The sequence below is a fragment of the Protomyctophum parallelum genome, assembly GCF_964188405.1.
Source record: "Protomyctophum parallelum genome assembly, chromosome: 13".
NCBI classification, from domain to species: Eukaryota; Metazoa; Chordata; class Actinopteri; order Myctophiformes; family Myctophidae; genus Protomyctophum; species Protomyctophum parallelum.
The window spans coordinates 5283093-5300682 of NC_139708.1; the positions used below are offsets into that span (position 1 = coordinate 5283093).

The window sequence follows — 17590 nt, forward strand, 5'->3', positions numbered from 1 at the left end:
CTCCCACTCGAGTCAAAATAAAAACCAACAGCTGGCCAGCCAATGGCCAGCTGGGCCCAAACGGATCTAGAAAGATGGCGACTTACAGTGCAGGAATAACAGGCTTCATTTTACGTCCATGTTAGACCCGGGGAACGCTTTGTCCATATTTTTTTTTACAGTCTATGGTTCCAATGGACCCACCAAAACCAGACGTAATGACTTTCAAAAGGGTGTCCCTATTTTGGGCATGTCATTGTAGGTGAACATTTAATTATAAAGAGCAGATCTACTATACAGGGTCAGAACATCTTGCTACATTGATTTGCATAGTTCCCATGTAGGCCAGTGGCCGGCAGGCACAGGTCTAGTTTATGAAAAATACAATGTTTCTGCCCAACAGCAAGAATACCGGTATGAAATGTTATCCTGTACTGTCTCTATAGTGTATATCATGTATGTACATACAACGCATTGTATACATACAGAGTCTATTATATGTAGGTCTTTAGTATTTTATGTGGGTTTGAGATAGTGTGTCCTTTACACAAGTACTGTATTCCATTGTACTATAGTACAGATGACAATAAAGTTGAACTTACTTAACTGAACTGATTTATTGTCAGGCCATGAAAAGTTATGTTAAATTGACAGATTTGTAGTTTGATTCATTCATGCCCAGTTTAATCATGTTCCATGTTGGCAGGCCAAGAGGGCCTCGGGGAGGCCTGCAGTCACCTTCCAGTCCTGTGCTTCACCGTGGCTCCTCCTGGATGAGATGACGCCGTGTTCAGAACCAAAGAGGCCTAGTCGACGGGGCCCTGTTGATGAAAGAGAAGTGATTAACCCATTCTCACCTGAGATCAGATTCATACGAGGTTTCCACTGGACACACACTGGTCTGATTAACCCATTCTGACCTGAGATCAGATTAAAAAAATGTCAGTCGTTCTTCAATTTTTACAAAAATAGCAGACCTACAAGCTCGTATCGCGCCACTCGGTGGCGCGCTATGAGCTTGTAGATCTGCTATTTTTCAATAGCTAAAGCATAACATGATGCTGACACCAAAATGGGTGCCCGCCCAGAATGGGTTAAGGTTATCTGAACGTGGCGAGGAAATAAAAGTACATTACATTTGCTATGTATAATTACGGACAGAAATGCAATCAAGCCCTTTACGCTCCAAAATAGCTTATTGAAAGAAACTCCTTTAGTTAACTGCACTAACTTAACTCCCTCGTTAAGCGCTAATTGTCTAGAGAAGTGAATCAGGGAGCAAGAGTTCAGTAAGGGAGGCAGGCGCATGTGTCCAATAAGAAACACTGGACACAACACAGAAGTTCACTTGTGTGTACAATAGTTAGCTCAAGGTTCCACAGAAATTCAATACACTTGTGTCATTAACCGTAAAACATGAAAATAAATAAATCAAATAAAAATCAAATTGGTTAAACAGTCACCTTGGCAATTACTTGGGGCCTGGTCACTCCCAGCCAATCGCAGAGCTGATTCCTGTGTGTGCGTACCGTCACGATGTCACTCTCCCTGGAGGACACACCAAACAGGACACCCTTACTGTTCTGTTACTGTACTGTTACTGTACAGTTCTGTCCACTGTACTGTTACTGTACTGTTCTGTCCATAGTACACTGTTAGTACAGTACAACCTTACTGTTCTGTTACTGTACTGTTACTGTACAGTTCTGTCCATAGTACACTGTTAGTACAGTACAACCTTACTGTTCTGTTACTGTACTGTTACTGTACAGTTCTGTCCATAGTACACTGTTAGTACAGTACAACCTTACTGTTCTGTTACTGTACTGTTACTGTACAGTTCTGTCCATAGTACACTGTTAGTACAGTACAACCTTACTGTTCTGTTACTGTACTGTTACTGTACAGTTCTGTCCATAGTACACTGTTAGTACAGTACAACCTTACTGTTCTGTTACTGTACTGTTACTGTACAGTTCTGTCCATAGTACAGTTAGTACAGTACAACCTTACTGTTCTGTCCATAGTACACTGTTAGTACAACCTTACTGTTCTGTCCATAGTACAGTTAGTACAGTACAACCTTACTGTTCTGTCCATAGTACACTGTTAGTACAACCTTACTGTTCTGTCCATAGTACAGTTAGTACAGTACAACCTTACTGTTCTGTCCACTGTACTGTTACTGTACTGTTCTGTCCATAGTACAGTTAGTACAGTACAACCTTACTGTTCTGTCCATAGTACACTGTTAGTACAACCTTACTGTTCTGTCCATAGTACAGTTAGTACAGTACAACCTTACTGTTCTGTCCATAGTACACTGTTAGTACAACCTTACTGTTCTGTCCATAGTACAGTTACAGTACAGTACAGTACACTGTTAGTACAGTACAACCTTACTGTTCTGTCCATAGTACAGTTACAGTACAGTACAGTACACCGTTAGTACAACCTTACTGTTCTGTCCATAGTACAGTTACAGTACAGTACAGTACACCGTTAGTACAGGACAACCTTACTGTTCTGTCCACTGTACTGTTACTGTACTGTTCTGTCCATAGTACACTGTACAGTGGAGGACACACCGAACAGGACAACCTTACTGTTCTGTCCACTGTACAGTTAGTACAGTGGAGGACACACCAAACAGGACACCCTTACTGTTCTGTCCACTGTACTGTTACTGTACTGTTCTGTCCATAGTACAGTTAGTACAGACAGGACAACCTTACTGTTCTGTCCACTGTACTGTTACTGTACAGTAACCTTACTGTTCTGTCCACTGTACTGTTACTGTACTGTTCTGTCCATAGTACACTGTACAGTGGAGGACACACCAAACAGGACAACCTTACTGTTCTGTCCACTGTACTGTTAGTACAGACAGGACAACCTTACTGTTCTGTCCATAGTACAGTTAGTACAGTACAACCTTACTGTTACTGGTACTGTCCATAGTACACTGTTAGTACAGTGGAGGACACACCAAACAGGACAACCTTACTGTTCTGTCCACTGTACTGTTAGTACAGACAGGACAACCTTACTGTTCTGTCCATAGTACACTGTTAGTACAACCTTACTGTTCTGTCCATAGTACACTGTTAGTACAACCTTACTGTTCTGTCCATAGTACACTGTTAGTACAACCTTACTGTTCTGTCTATAGTACAGTTAGTACAACCTTACTGTTCTGTCCATAGTACACTGTTAGTACAACCTTACTGTTCTGTCCATAGTACAGTTAGTACAACCTTACTGTTCTGTCCATAGTACACTGTTAGTACAACCTTACTGTTCTGTCCATAGTACACTGTTAGTACAACCTTACTGTTCTGTCCATAGTACACTGTTAGTACAACCTTACTGTTCTGTCTATAGTACACTGTTAGTACAACCTTACTGTTCTGTCCATAGTACACTGTTAGTACAACCTTACTGTTCTGTCCATAGTACACTGTTAGTACAACCTTACTGTTCTGTCCATAGTACACTGTTAGTACAACCTTACTGTTCTGTCCATAGTACACTGTTAGTACAACCTTACTGTTCTGTCCATAGTACACTGTTAGTACAACCTTACTGTTCTGTCCATAGTACAGTTAGTACAACCTTACTGTTCTGTCCATAGTACACCGTTAGTACAACCTTACTGTTCTGTCCATAGTACACTGTTAGTACAACCTTACTGTTCTGTCCATGGTACACTGTTAGTACAACCTTACTGTTCTGTCTATAGTACACTGTTAGTACAACCTTACTGTTCTGTCCATAGTACACTGTTAGTACAACCTTACTGTTCTGTCCATAGTACACTGTTAGTACAGGACAACCTTACTGTTCTGTCCATAGTACACTGTTAGTACAACCTTACTGTTCTGTCCATATTACACTGTTAGTACAACCTTACTGTTCTGTCCATAGTACACTGTTAGTACAACCTTACTGTTCTGTCCATAGTACAGTTAGTACAACCTTACTGTTCTGTCCATAGTACACTGTTAGTACAACCTTACTGTTCTGTCCATAGTACAGTTAGTACAACCTTACTGTTCTGTCCATAGTACAGTTAGTACAACCTTACTGTTCTGTCCATATTACACTGTTAGTACAACCTTACTGTTCTGTCCATAGTACACTGTTAGTACAGGACAACCTTACTGTTCTGTCCATAGTACACTGTTAGTACAACCTTACTGTTCTGTCCATAGTACACTGTTAGTACAACCTTACTGTTCTGTCCATAGTACAGTTAGTACAACCTTACTGTTCTGTCCATAGTACACTGTTAGTACAACCTTACTGTTCTGTCCATAGTACAGTTAGTACAGTGGTGGAATACAGGACAACCTTACTGTTCTGTCCATAGTACAGTTAGTACAGTGGTGGAATACAGGACAACCTTACTGTTCTGTCCATAGTACACTGTTAGTACAACCTTACTGTTCTGTCCATAGTACAGTTAGTACAGGACAACCTTACTGTTCTGTCCATAGTACACTGTTAGTACAGTAACCTTACTGTTCTGTCCATAGTACACTGTTAGTACAACCTTACTGTTCTGTCCATAGTACAGTTAGTACAGTGGTGGAATACAGTACAACCTTACTGTTCTGTCCATAGTACAGTTAGTACAACCTTACTGTTCTGTCCATAGTACAGTTAGTACAACCTTACTGTTCTGTCCATAGTACACTGTTAGTACAACCTTACTGTTATGTCCATAGTACACTGTTAGTACAACCTTACTGTTCTGTCCATAGTACACTGTTAGTACAACCTTACTGTTCTGTCCATAGTACACTGTTAGTACAACCTTACTGTTCTGTCCATAGTACACTGTTAGTACAGCCTTACTGTTCTGTCCATAGTACACTGTTAGTACAACCTTACTGTTCTGTCCATAGTACACTGTTAGTACAACCTTACTGTTCTGTCCATAGTACACTGTTAGTACAACCTTACTGTTCTGTCCATAGTACACTGTTAGTACAACCTTACTGTTCTGTCCATAGTACAGTTAGTACAACCTTACTGTTCTGTCCATAGTACACTGTTAGTACAACCTTACTGTTCTGTCCATAGTACACTGTTAGTACAACCTTACTGTTCTGTCCATAGTACACTGTTAGTACAACCTTACTGTTCTGTCCATAGTACAGTTAGTACAACCTTACTGTTCTGTCCATAGTACACTGTTAGTACAACCTTACTGTTCTGTCCATAGTACACTGTTAGTACAACCTTACTGTTCTGTCCATAGTACACTGTTAGTACAACCTTACTGTTCTGTCCATAGTACACTGTTAGTACAACCTTACTGTTCTGTCCATAGTACACTGTTAGTACAGTGGTGGAATACAAGACAACCTTACTGTTCTGTCCATAGTACACTGTTAGTACAGGACAACCTTACTGTTCTGTCCATAGTACAGTTAGTACAGGACAACCTTACTGTTCTGTCCAAAGTACACTGTTAGTACAACCTTACTGTTCTGTCCATAGTACACTGTTAGTACAACCTTACTGTTCTGTCCATAGTACACTGTTAGTACAACCTTACTGTTCTGTCCATAGTACACTGTTAGTACAACCTTACTGTTCTGTCCATAGTACAGTTAGTACAGTAACCTTACTGTTCTGTCCATAGTACACTGTTAGTACAGCCTTACTGTTCTGTCCATAGTACACTGTTAGTACAACCTTACTGTTCTGTCCATAGTACACTGTTAGTACAGGACAACCTTACTGTTCTGTCCATAGTACACTGTTAGTACAGCCTTACTGTTCTGTCCATAGTACACTGTTAGTACAACCTTACTGTTCTGTCCATAGTACACTGTTAGTACAGCCTTACTGTTCTGTCCATAGTACACTGTTAGTACAGGACAACCTTACTGTTCTGTCCATAGTACACTGTTAGTACAACCTTACTGTTCTGTCCATAGTACACTGTTAGTACAGCCTTACTGTTCTGTCCATAGTACACTGTTAGTACAACCTTACTGTTCTGTCCATAGTACACTGTTAGTACAACCTTACTGTTCTGTCCATAGTACACTGTTAGTACAACCTTACTGTTCTGTCCATAGTACACTGTTAGTACAACCTTACTGTTCTGTCCATAGTACACTGTTAGTACAGCCTTACTGTTCTGTCCATAGTACACTGTTAGTACAACCTTACTGTTCTGTCCATAGTACACTGTTAGTACAGCCTTACTGTTCTGTCCATAGTACACTGTTAGTACAGCCTTACTGTTCTGTCCATAGTACAGTTAGTACAACCTTACTGTTCTGTCCATAGTACACCGTTAGTACAACCTTACTGTTCTGTCCATAGTACACTGTTAGTACAACCTTACTGTTCTGTCCATAGTACACTGTTAGTACAACCTTACTGTTCTGTCCATAGTACACTGTTAGTACAACCTTACTGTTCTGTCCATAGTACACTGTTAGTACAGCCTTACTGTTCTGTCCATAGTACACTGTTAGTACAACCTTACTGTTCTGTCCATAGTACACTGTTAGTACAGCCTTACTGTTCTGTCCATAGTACACTGTTAGTACAGCCTTACTGTTCTGTCCATAGTACACTGTTAGTACAGCCTTACTGTTCTGTCCATAGTACAGTTAGTACAACCTTACTGTTCTGTCCATAGTACACCGTTAGTACAACCTTACTGTTCTGTCCATAGTACACTGTTAGTACAACCTTACTGTTCTGTCCATAGTACACTGTTAGTACAGGACAACCTTACTGTTCTGTCCATAGTACACTGTTAGTACAACCTTACTGTTCTGTCCATAGTACACTGTTAGTACAACCTTACTGTTCTGTCCATAGTACACTGTTAGTACAGTGGTGGAATACTCTTTTTTTTTTACTTAACACATTGTGTACAAACACAACACAGATCTGCTATTTTAAAATAGCCAAAGTATAAATAAGGCTAAAGTGGTTAATGTATGTTTTTTTTTAATCATAAACAATAAAAGTACAATATTTGCCTCTGAGATGTAGATGTAAAAGTATTGAAAATTGGAAATACTCCAGTAAAGATACCTGTACTTAGTTACTTTCCACCACTGCATACATCTATATTTAATAATAGACAACATTTATCGGACGAAGCACTTCACTAAACTGACCAATTAGTGTCACTCAGCAGTGTCATGGCATCATCCAACACCTCTGGGTCGATGACATCATCATAAGTGAGCAGCATCTCATACATCTGGCTGGCTGTGGTCTTCCTGATCTACACATACAGAGAGAAACACACAGTCATTTAACCTGATCTACAGACACAGAGAAACACAGTCATTTAACCTGATCTACAGACACAGAGAAACACAGTCATTTAACCTGATCTACACATACAGAGAGAAACACACAGTCATTTAACCTGATCTACAGACACAGAGAAACACAGTCATTTAACCTGATCTACAGACACAGAGAAACACAGTCATTTAACCTGATCTACACATACAGAGAAACACAGTCATTTAACCTGATCTACACATACAGAGAAACACAGTCATTTAACCTGATCTACACACAGAGAAACACAGTCATTTAACCTGATCTACACACAGAGAAACACAGTCATTTAACCTGATCTACACACAGAGAAACACAGTCATTTAACCTGATCTACACACACAGAAACACAGTCATTTAACCTGATCTACACACAGAGAAACACAGTCATTTAACCTGATCTACACACAGAGAAACACAGTCATTTAACCTGATCTACACACAGAGAAACACAGTCATTTAACCTGATCTACACACACAGAAACACAGTCATTTAACCTGATCTACACACACAGAAACACAGTCATTTAACCTGATCTACACATACAGAAACACAGTCATTTAACCTGATCTACACACACACAGAAACACAGTCATTTAACCTGATCTACACACACAGAAACACAGTCATTTAACCTGATCTACACACACAGAAACACAGTCATTTAACCTGATCTACACACACAGAGAAACACAGTCATTTAACCTGATCTACACACACAGAAACACAGTCATTTAACCTGATCTACACACACAGAGAAACACAGTCATTTAACCTGATCTACACACACAGAAACACAGTCATTTAACCTGATCTACACACACAGAAACACAGTCATTTAACCTGATCTACACACAGAGAAACACAGTCATTTAACCTGATCTACACACACAGAGAAACACACAGTCATTTAACCTGATCTACACACACAGAAACACAGTCATTTAACCTGATCTACACACACAGAGAAACACAGTCATTTAACCTGATCTACACACACAGAGAAACACAGTCATTTAACCTGATCTACACACACAGAAACACAGTCATTTAACCTGATCTACACACACAGAAACACAGTCATTTAACCTGATCTACACACAGAGAAACACAGTCATTTAACCTGATCTACACACACAGAAACACAGTCATTTAACCTGATCTACACACACAGAAACACAGTCATTTAACCTGATCTACACACAGAGAAACACAGTCATTTAACCTGATCTACACATACAGAGAAACACAGTCATTTAACCTGATCTACACACACAGAGAAACACAGTCATTTAACCTGATCTACACACACAGAAACACAGTCATTTAACCTGATCTACACACACAGAAACACAGTCATTTAACCTGATCTACACACACAGAAACACAGTCATTTAACCTGATCTACACACACAGAGAAACACAGTCATTTAACCTGATCTACACACACAGAAACACAGTCATTTAACCTGATCTACACACACAGAGAAACACAGTCATTTAACCTGATCTACACACACAGAAACACAGTCATTTAACCTGATCTACACACACAGAAACACAGTCATTTAACCTGATCTACACACAGAGAAACACAGTCATTTAACCTGATCTACACACACAGAGAAACACACAGTCATTTAACCTGATCTACACACACAGAAACACAGTCATTTAACCTGATCTACACACACAGAGAAACACAGTCATTTAACCTGATCTACACACACAGAGAAACACAGTCATTTAACCTGATCTACACACACAGAAACACAGTCATTTAACCTGATCTACACACACAGAAACACAGTCATTTAACCTGATCTACACACACAGAAACACAGTCATTTAACCTGATCTACACACACAGAGAAACACAGTCATTTAACCTGATCTACACACAGAGAAACACAGTCATTTAACCTGATCTACACACAGAGAAACACAGTCATTTAACCTGATCTACACACAGAGAAACACAGTCATTTAACCTGATCTACACACACAGAAACACAGTCATTTAACCTGATCTACACACACAGAAACACAGTCATTTAACCTGATCTACACACACAGAAACACAGTCATTTAACCTGATCTACACACACAGAAACACACAGTCATTTAACCTGATCTACACACACAGAAACACAGTCATTTAACCTGATCTACACACACAGAAACAGTCATTTAACCTGATCTACACACACAGAAACACAGTCATTTAACCTGATCTACACACACAGAGAAACACAGTCATTTAACCTGATCTACACACACAGAAACACAGTCATTTAACCTGATCTACACACACAGAGAAACACAGTCATTTAACCTGATCTACACACACAGAAACACAGTCATTTAACCTGATCTACACACACAGAAACACAGTCATTTAACCTGATCTACACACAGAGAAACAGTCATTTAACCTGATCTACACACACAGAGAAACACACAGTCATTTAACCTGATCTACACACACAGAAACACAGTCATTTAACCTGATCTACACACACAGAGAAACACAGTCATTTAACCTGATCTACACACACACAGAAACACAGTCATTTAACCTGATCTACACACACAGAAACACAGTCATTTAACCTGATCTACACACACAGAAACACAGTCATTTAACCTGATCTACACACACAGAAACACAGTCATTTAACCTGATCTACACACACAGAGAAACACAGTCATTTAACCTGATCTACACACAGAGAAACACAGTCATTTAACCTGATCTACACACAGAGAAACACAGTCATTTAACCTGATCTACACACAGAGAAACACAGTCATTTAACCTGATCTACACACACAGAAACACAGTCATTTAACCTGATCTACACACACAGAAACACAGTCATTTAACCTGATCTACACACACAGAAACACAGTCATTTAACCTGATCTACACACACAGAAACACACAGTCATTTAACCTGATCTACACACACAGAAACACAGTCATTTAACCTGATCTACACACACAGAAACAGTCATTTAACCTGATCTACACACAGAGAAACACAGTCATTTAACCTGATCTACACACACAGAAACACAGTCATTTAACCTGATCTACACACACAGAAACACAGTCATTTAACCTGATCTACACATACAGAGAAACACAGTCATTTAACCTGATCTACACACACAGAAACAGTCATTTAACCTGATCTACACACACAGAAACACAGTCATTTAACCTGATCTACACACACAGAAACACAGTCATTTAACCTGATCTACACACAGAAACACAGTCATTTAACCTGATCTACACACACAGAGAAACACAGTCATTTAACCTGATCTACACACACAGAGAAACACAGTCATTTAACCTGATCTACACACACAGAAACACAGTCATTTAACCTGATCTACACACACAGAAACACAGTCATTTAACCTGATCTACACACACAGAAACACAGTCATTTAACCTGATCTACACACACAGAAACACAGTCATTTAACCTGATCTACACACAGAGAAACACAGTCATTTAACCTGATCTACACACACAGAAACACAGTCATTTAACCTGATCTACACACACAGAAACACAGTCATTTAACCTGATCTACACACAGAGAAACACAGTCATTTAACCTGATCTACACACAGAGAAACACAGTCATTTAACCTGATCTACACACACAGAAACACAGTCATTTAACCTGATCTACACACACATAAACACAGTCATTTAACCTGATCTACACACACACAGAAACACAGTCATTTACCCTGATCTACACACAGAGAAACACAGTCATTTAACCTGATCTACACACACATAAACACAGTCATTTAACCTGATCTACACATACAGAAACACAGTCATTTAACCTGATCTACACACACATAAACACAGTCATTTAACCTGATCTACACACACATAAACACAGTCATTTAACCTGATCTACACACACAGAGAAACACAGTCATTTAACCTGATCTACACACACAGAGAAACACAGTCATTTAACCTGATCTACACACAGAGAAACACAGTCATTTAACCTGATCTACACACACAGAGAAACACAGTCATTTAACCTGATCTACACACAGAGAAACACAGTCATTTAACCTGATCTACACACAGAGAAACACAGTCATTTAACCTGATCTACACACACAGAAACACAGTCATTTAACCTGATCTACACACAGAGAAACACAGTCATTTAACCTGATCTACACACAGAGAAACACAGTCATTTAACCTGATCTACACACACACAGAAACACAGTCATTTAACCTGATCTACACACAGAGAAACACAGTCATTTAACCTGATCTACACACAGAGAAACACAGTCATTTAACCTGATCTACACACACAGAGAAACACAGTCATTTAACCTGATCTACACATACAGAAACACAGTCATTTAACCTGATCTACACACACAGAGAAACACAGTCATTTAACCTGATCTACACACACAGAAACACAGTCATTTAACCTGATCTACACACACAGAGAAACACAGTCATTTAACCTGATCTACACATACAGAAACACAGTCATTTAACCTGATCTACACACACACAGAAACACAGTCATTTAACCTGATCTACACATACAGAAACACAGTCATTTAACCTGATCTACACACACAGAGAAACACAGTCATTTAACCTGATCTACACATACAGAAACACACAGTCATTTAACCTGATCTACACACACAGAGAAACACAGTCATTTAACCTGATCTACACATACAGAAACACACAGTCATTTAACCTGATCTACACACAGAGAAACACAGTCATTTAACCTGATCTACACACAGAGAAACACAGTCATTTAACCTGATCTACACACACAGAAACACAGTCATTTAACCTGATCTACACACACAGAAACACAGTCATTTAACCTGATCTACACATACAGAGAAACACAGTCATTTAACCTGATCTACACACAGAGAAACACAGTCATTTAACCTGATCTACACACAGAAACACAGTCATTTAACCTGATCTACACACACAGAAACACAGTCATTTAACCTGATCTACACACACAGAGAAACACAGTCATTTAACCTGATCTACACACACAGAGAAACACAGTCATTTAACCTGATCTACACACACACTGAAACACAGTCATTTAACCTGATCTACACACACACAGAAACACAGTCATTTAACCTGATCTACACACACAGAAACACAGTCATTTAACCTGATCTACACACACACAGAAACACAGTCATTTAACCTGATCTACACACAGAGAAACACAGTCATTTAACCTGATCTACACACACACACAGAAACACAGTCATTTAACCTGATCTACACACACACAGAAACACAGTCATTTAACCTGATCTACACACACAGAAACACAGTCATTTAACCTGATCTACACACACACAGAAACACAGTCATTTAACCTGATCTACACACACAGAAACACAGTCATTTAACCTGATCTACACATACAGAGAAACACAGTCATTTAACCTGATCTACACACACAGAGAAACACAGTCATTTAACCTGATCTACACACACAGAAACACAGTCATTTAACCTGATCTACACATACAGAAACACAGTCATTTAACCTGATCTACACACACAGAAACACAGTCATTTAACCTGATCTACACACAGAGAAACACAGTCATTTAACCTGATCTACACACACAGAAACACAGTCATTTAACCTGATCTACACATACAGAGAAACACAGTCATTTAACCTGATCTACACACACAGAAACACAGTCATTTAACCTGATCTACACATACAGAGAAACACAGTCATTTAACCTGATCTACACACAGAGAAACAGTCATTTAACCTGATCTACACACACAGAGAAACACAGTCATTTAACCTGATCTACACACACAGAGAAACACAGTCATTTAACCTGATCTACACACAGAGAAACAGTCATTTAACCTGATCTACACACACAGAGAAACACAGTCATTTAACCTGATCTACACACACACAGAAACACAGTCATTTAACCTGATCTACACACAGAGAAACACAGTCATTTAACCTGATCTACACACACAGAGAAACACAGTCATTTAACCTGATCTACACACACAGAAACACAGTCATTTAACCTGATCTACACACACAGAAACACAGTCATTTAACCTGATCTACACACAGAGAAACAGTCATTTAACCTGATCTACACACACAGAAACACAGTCATTTAACCTGATCTACACACAGAGAAACACAGTCATTTAACCTGATCTACACACACAGAAACACAGTCATTTAACCTGATCTACACACACAGAAACAGTCATTTAACCTGATCTACACACACAGAAACAGTCATTTAACCTGATCTACACACACAGAAACAGTCATTTAACCTGATCTACACACACAGAGAAACACACAGTCATTGAACCTGATCTACACACACAGAAACACAGTCATTTAACCTGATCTACACATACAGAGAAACACAGTCATTTAACCTGATCTACACACACAGAAACACAGTCATTTAACCTGATCTACACACAGAGAAACACAGTCATTTAACCTGATCTACACACACAGAGAAACACAGTCATTTAACCTGATCTACACACAGAGAAACACAGTCATTTAACCTGATCTACACACACAGAAACACAGTCATTTAACCTGATCTACACACACTGAAACACAGTCATTTAACCTGATCTACACACACAGAAACACAGTCATTTAACCTGATCTACACATACAGAGAAACACAGTCATTTAACCTGATCTACACACAGAGAAACACAGTCATTTAACCTGATCTACACACACACAGAAACACAGTCATTTAACCTGATCTACACACACACAGAAACACAGTCATTTAACCTGATCTACACACACAGAAACACAGTCATTTAACCTGATCTACACATACAGAGAAACACAGTCATTTAACCTGATCTACACACACAGAGAAACACAGTCATTTAACCTGATCTACACACACAGAAACACAGTCATTTAACCTGATCTACACATACAGAAACACAGTCATTTAACCTGATCTACACACAGAGAAACACAGTCATTTAACCTGATCTACACACAGAGAAACACAGTCATTTAACCTGATCTACACACACAGAAACACAGTCATTTAACCTGATCTACACATACAGAGAAACACAGTCATTTAACCTGATCTACACACACAGAAACACAGTCATTTAACCTGATCTACACATACAGAGAAACACAGTCATTTAACCTGATCTACACACAGAGAAACAGTCATTTAACCTGATCTACACACACAGAGAAACACAGTCATTTAACCTGATCTACACACACAGAGAAACACAGTCATTTAACCTGATCTACACACACAGAGAAACACAGTCATTTAACCTGATCTACACACACAGAGAAACACAGTCATTTAACCTGATCTACACACAGAGAAACAGTCATTTAACCTGATCTACACACACAGAGAAACACAGTCATTTAACCTGATCTACACACACACAGAAACACAGTCATTTAACCTGATCTACACACAGAGAAACACAGTCATTTAACCTGATCTACACACACAGAGAAACACAGTCATTTAACCTGATCTACACACACAGAAACACAGTCATTTAACCTGATCTACATACACAGAAACACAGTCATTTAACCTGATCTACATACACAGAAACACAGTCATTTAACCTGATCTACACACAGAGAAACACAGTCATTTAACCTGATCTACACATACAGAGAAACACAGTCATTTAACCTGATCTACACACACAGAAACACAGTCATTTAACCTGATCTACACACAGAGAAACACAGTCATTTAACCTGATCTACACACACAGAAACACAGTCATTTAACCTGATCTACACACAGAGAAACACAGTCATTTAACCTGATCTACACACACAGAAACACAGTCATTTAACCTGATCTACACACACAGAAACAGTCATTTAACCTGATCTACACACACAGAAACAGTCATTTAACCTGATCTACACACACAGAAACAGTCATTTAACCTGATCTACACACACAGAGAAACACACAGTCATTGAACCTGATCTACACACACAGAAACACAGTCATTTAACCTGATCTACACATACAGAGAAACACAGTCATTTAACCTGATCTACACACACAGAAACACAGTCATTTAACCTGATCTACACACAGAGAAACACAGTCATTTAACCTGATCTACACACACAGAGAAACACAGTCATTTAACCTGATCTACACACACAGAAACACAGTCATTTAACCTGATCTACACACAGAGAAACACAGTCATTTAACCTGATCTACACACAGAGAAACACAGTCATTTAACCTGATCTACACACAGAGAAACACAGTCATTTAACCTGATCTACACACAGAGAAACACAGTCATTTAACCTGATCTACACACAGAGAAACACAGTCATTTAACCTGATCTACACACAGAGAAACACAGTCATTTAACCTGATCTACACACAGAGAAACACAGTCATTTAACCTGATCTACACACAGAGAAACACAGTCATTTAACCTGATCTACACACACAGAAACACAGTCATTTAACCTGATCTACACACACACATCGCAATCGCTTGCAAATAACTTTTTTTTTAAAGAATCAACTGACTGCGTTTTTCCCCCTTCACCAGGGTAAGGCAGTACAACTGCAAAGAGTCGGTCAAACTTAGTTTTGGGACAGTTAAAAGGCCATGATCAAAAGACTTGAGTGGTCTCACAGTGTCCTGATAGTACAGTAATTCAGATACGTAAGTTGGAGCCAGCATGTGTTGTGCTTTATTATGTTCGATCGATCAGTCGTTCCATCTGTAACCTCTTTGGAGTTAGCTAATCAAACTAATCAATTCAATCAACTATTTTTGGGAGAAAATAGCAGATCTACCACCTCACGCAAAGAGTCTAATTCATAATAATAAAAAAAAAAAAGAAAAACAGAATGCGCTTCTTGATTATTCGATTCAATTGTAATGGATAGAATCATCGTTAAGACGCTAATCAATAGATGCAGCCCTACTGCGAATTTGACTGTGAGGAAAAGAGTTCCATGTTGAAAGAAGAGCATAATGAGATGTTATTATTATTATTATTATTATTATAATGAGATGTTCTGAGACAACATGGACCTTCCCAGCATTGCGTTATTCTGAAGAGCCTTTGATGTCTCCCATACTATGCTAAATACCCCAACGGGCACATCTTAAAGGTTTTTAAGTTTTCACTGTTCTTTTTGAAAAGGCTAATTTTCTGTCTTGCATCAGAACAATACAGCCACCACAGAGCTGTCAAACAAGTCACGCATAAAATAAAATAAACTAGATTCAGACAATCTACCCGAACATGTGGACACAGCGGGTTCATCACGAGAACTGTGGAGACGTATTGTACTGTGTGTGGAGCACACTGTGGAGACGTATTGTACTGTGTGTGTGGACCACACTGTGGAGACGTATTGTACTGTGTGTGGACCACACTGTGGAGACGTATTGCACTGTGTGTGGACCACACTGTGGAGACGTATTGTACTGTGTGTGGACCACACTGTGGAGACGTATTGTACTGTGTGTGGACCACACTGTGGAGACGTATTGTACTGTGTGTGGACCACACTGTGGAGACGTATTGTACTGTGTGTGGACCACACTGTGGAGACGTATTGTACTGTGTGTGGACCACACTGTGGAGACGTATTGTACTGTGTGTGGACCACACTGTGGAGACGTATTGTACTGTGTGTGGACCACACTGTGGAGACGTATTGTACTGTGTATGGACCACACTGTGGAGACGTATTGTACTGTGTGTGGACCACACTGTGGAGACGTATTGTACTGTGTGTGGACCACACTGTGGAGACGTATTGTACTGTGTGTGGACCACACTGTGGAGACGTATTGTACTGTGTGTGGACCACACTGTGGAGACGTATTGTACTGTGTGGACCACACTGTGGAGACGTATTGTACTGTGTGGACCACACTGTGGACAACAGATTGTACTGTGGAGACGTATTGTACTGTGTGTGGACCACACTGTGGAGACGTATTGTACTGTGTGTGGACCACACTGTGGAGGCGTATTGTACTGTGTGTGAACCACACTGTGGAGACGTATTGTACTGTGTGTGAACCACACTGTGGAGACGTATTGTACCGTGTGTGGACCACACTGTGGAGACGTATTGTACTGTGTGTGAACCACACTGTGG

At 39.5% G+C, this 17590-nt stretch overlaps 1 protein-coding gene across 1 annotated transcript in view; it reads right to left on the bottom strand.

Annotated features, from left to right (window-relative positions):
• Positions 1-371: 371 nt before the first annotated feature.
• tbcd (tubulin folding cofactor D) overlaps positions 372-17590 on the bottom strand; it is a 76045-nt gene continuing 58826 nt past the window's right edge. Inside the window, exons 37-39 of the mRNA XM_083780514.1 lie at positions 7137-7246; positions 1443-1527; positions 372-800 (exon numbers count right to left, since the gene is read on the bottom strand). Coding sequence (XP_083636640.1) covers positions 786-800; positions 1443-1527; positions 7137-7246 — 210 coding nt within the window. The 3' untranslated portion in view covers positions 372-785. The remainder of the gene's footprint in view (positions 801-1442; positions 1528-7136; positions 7247-17590) is intronic.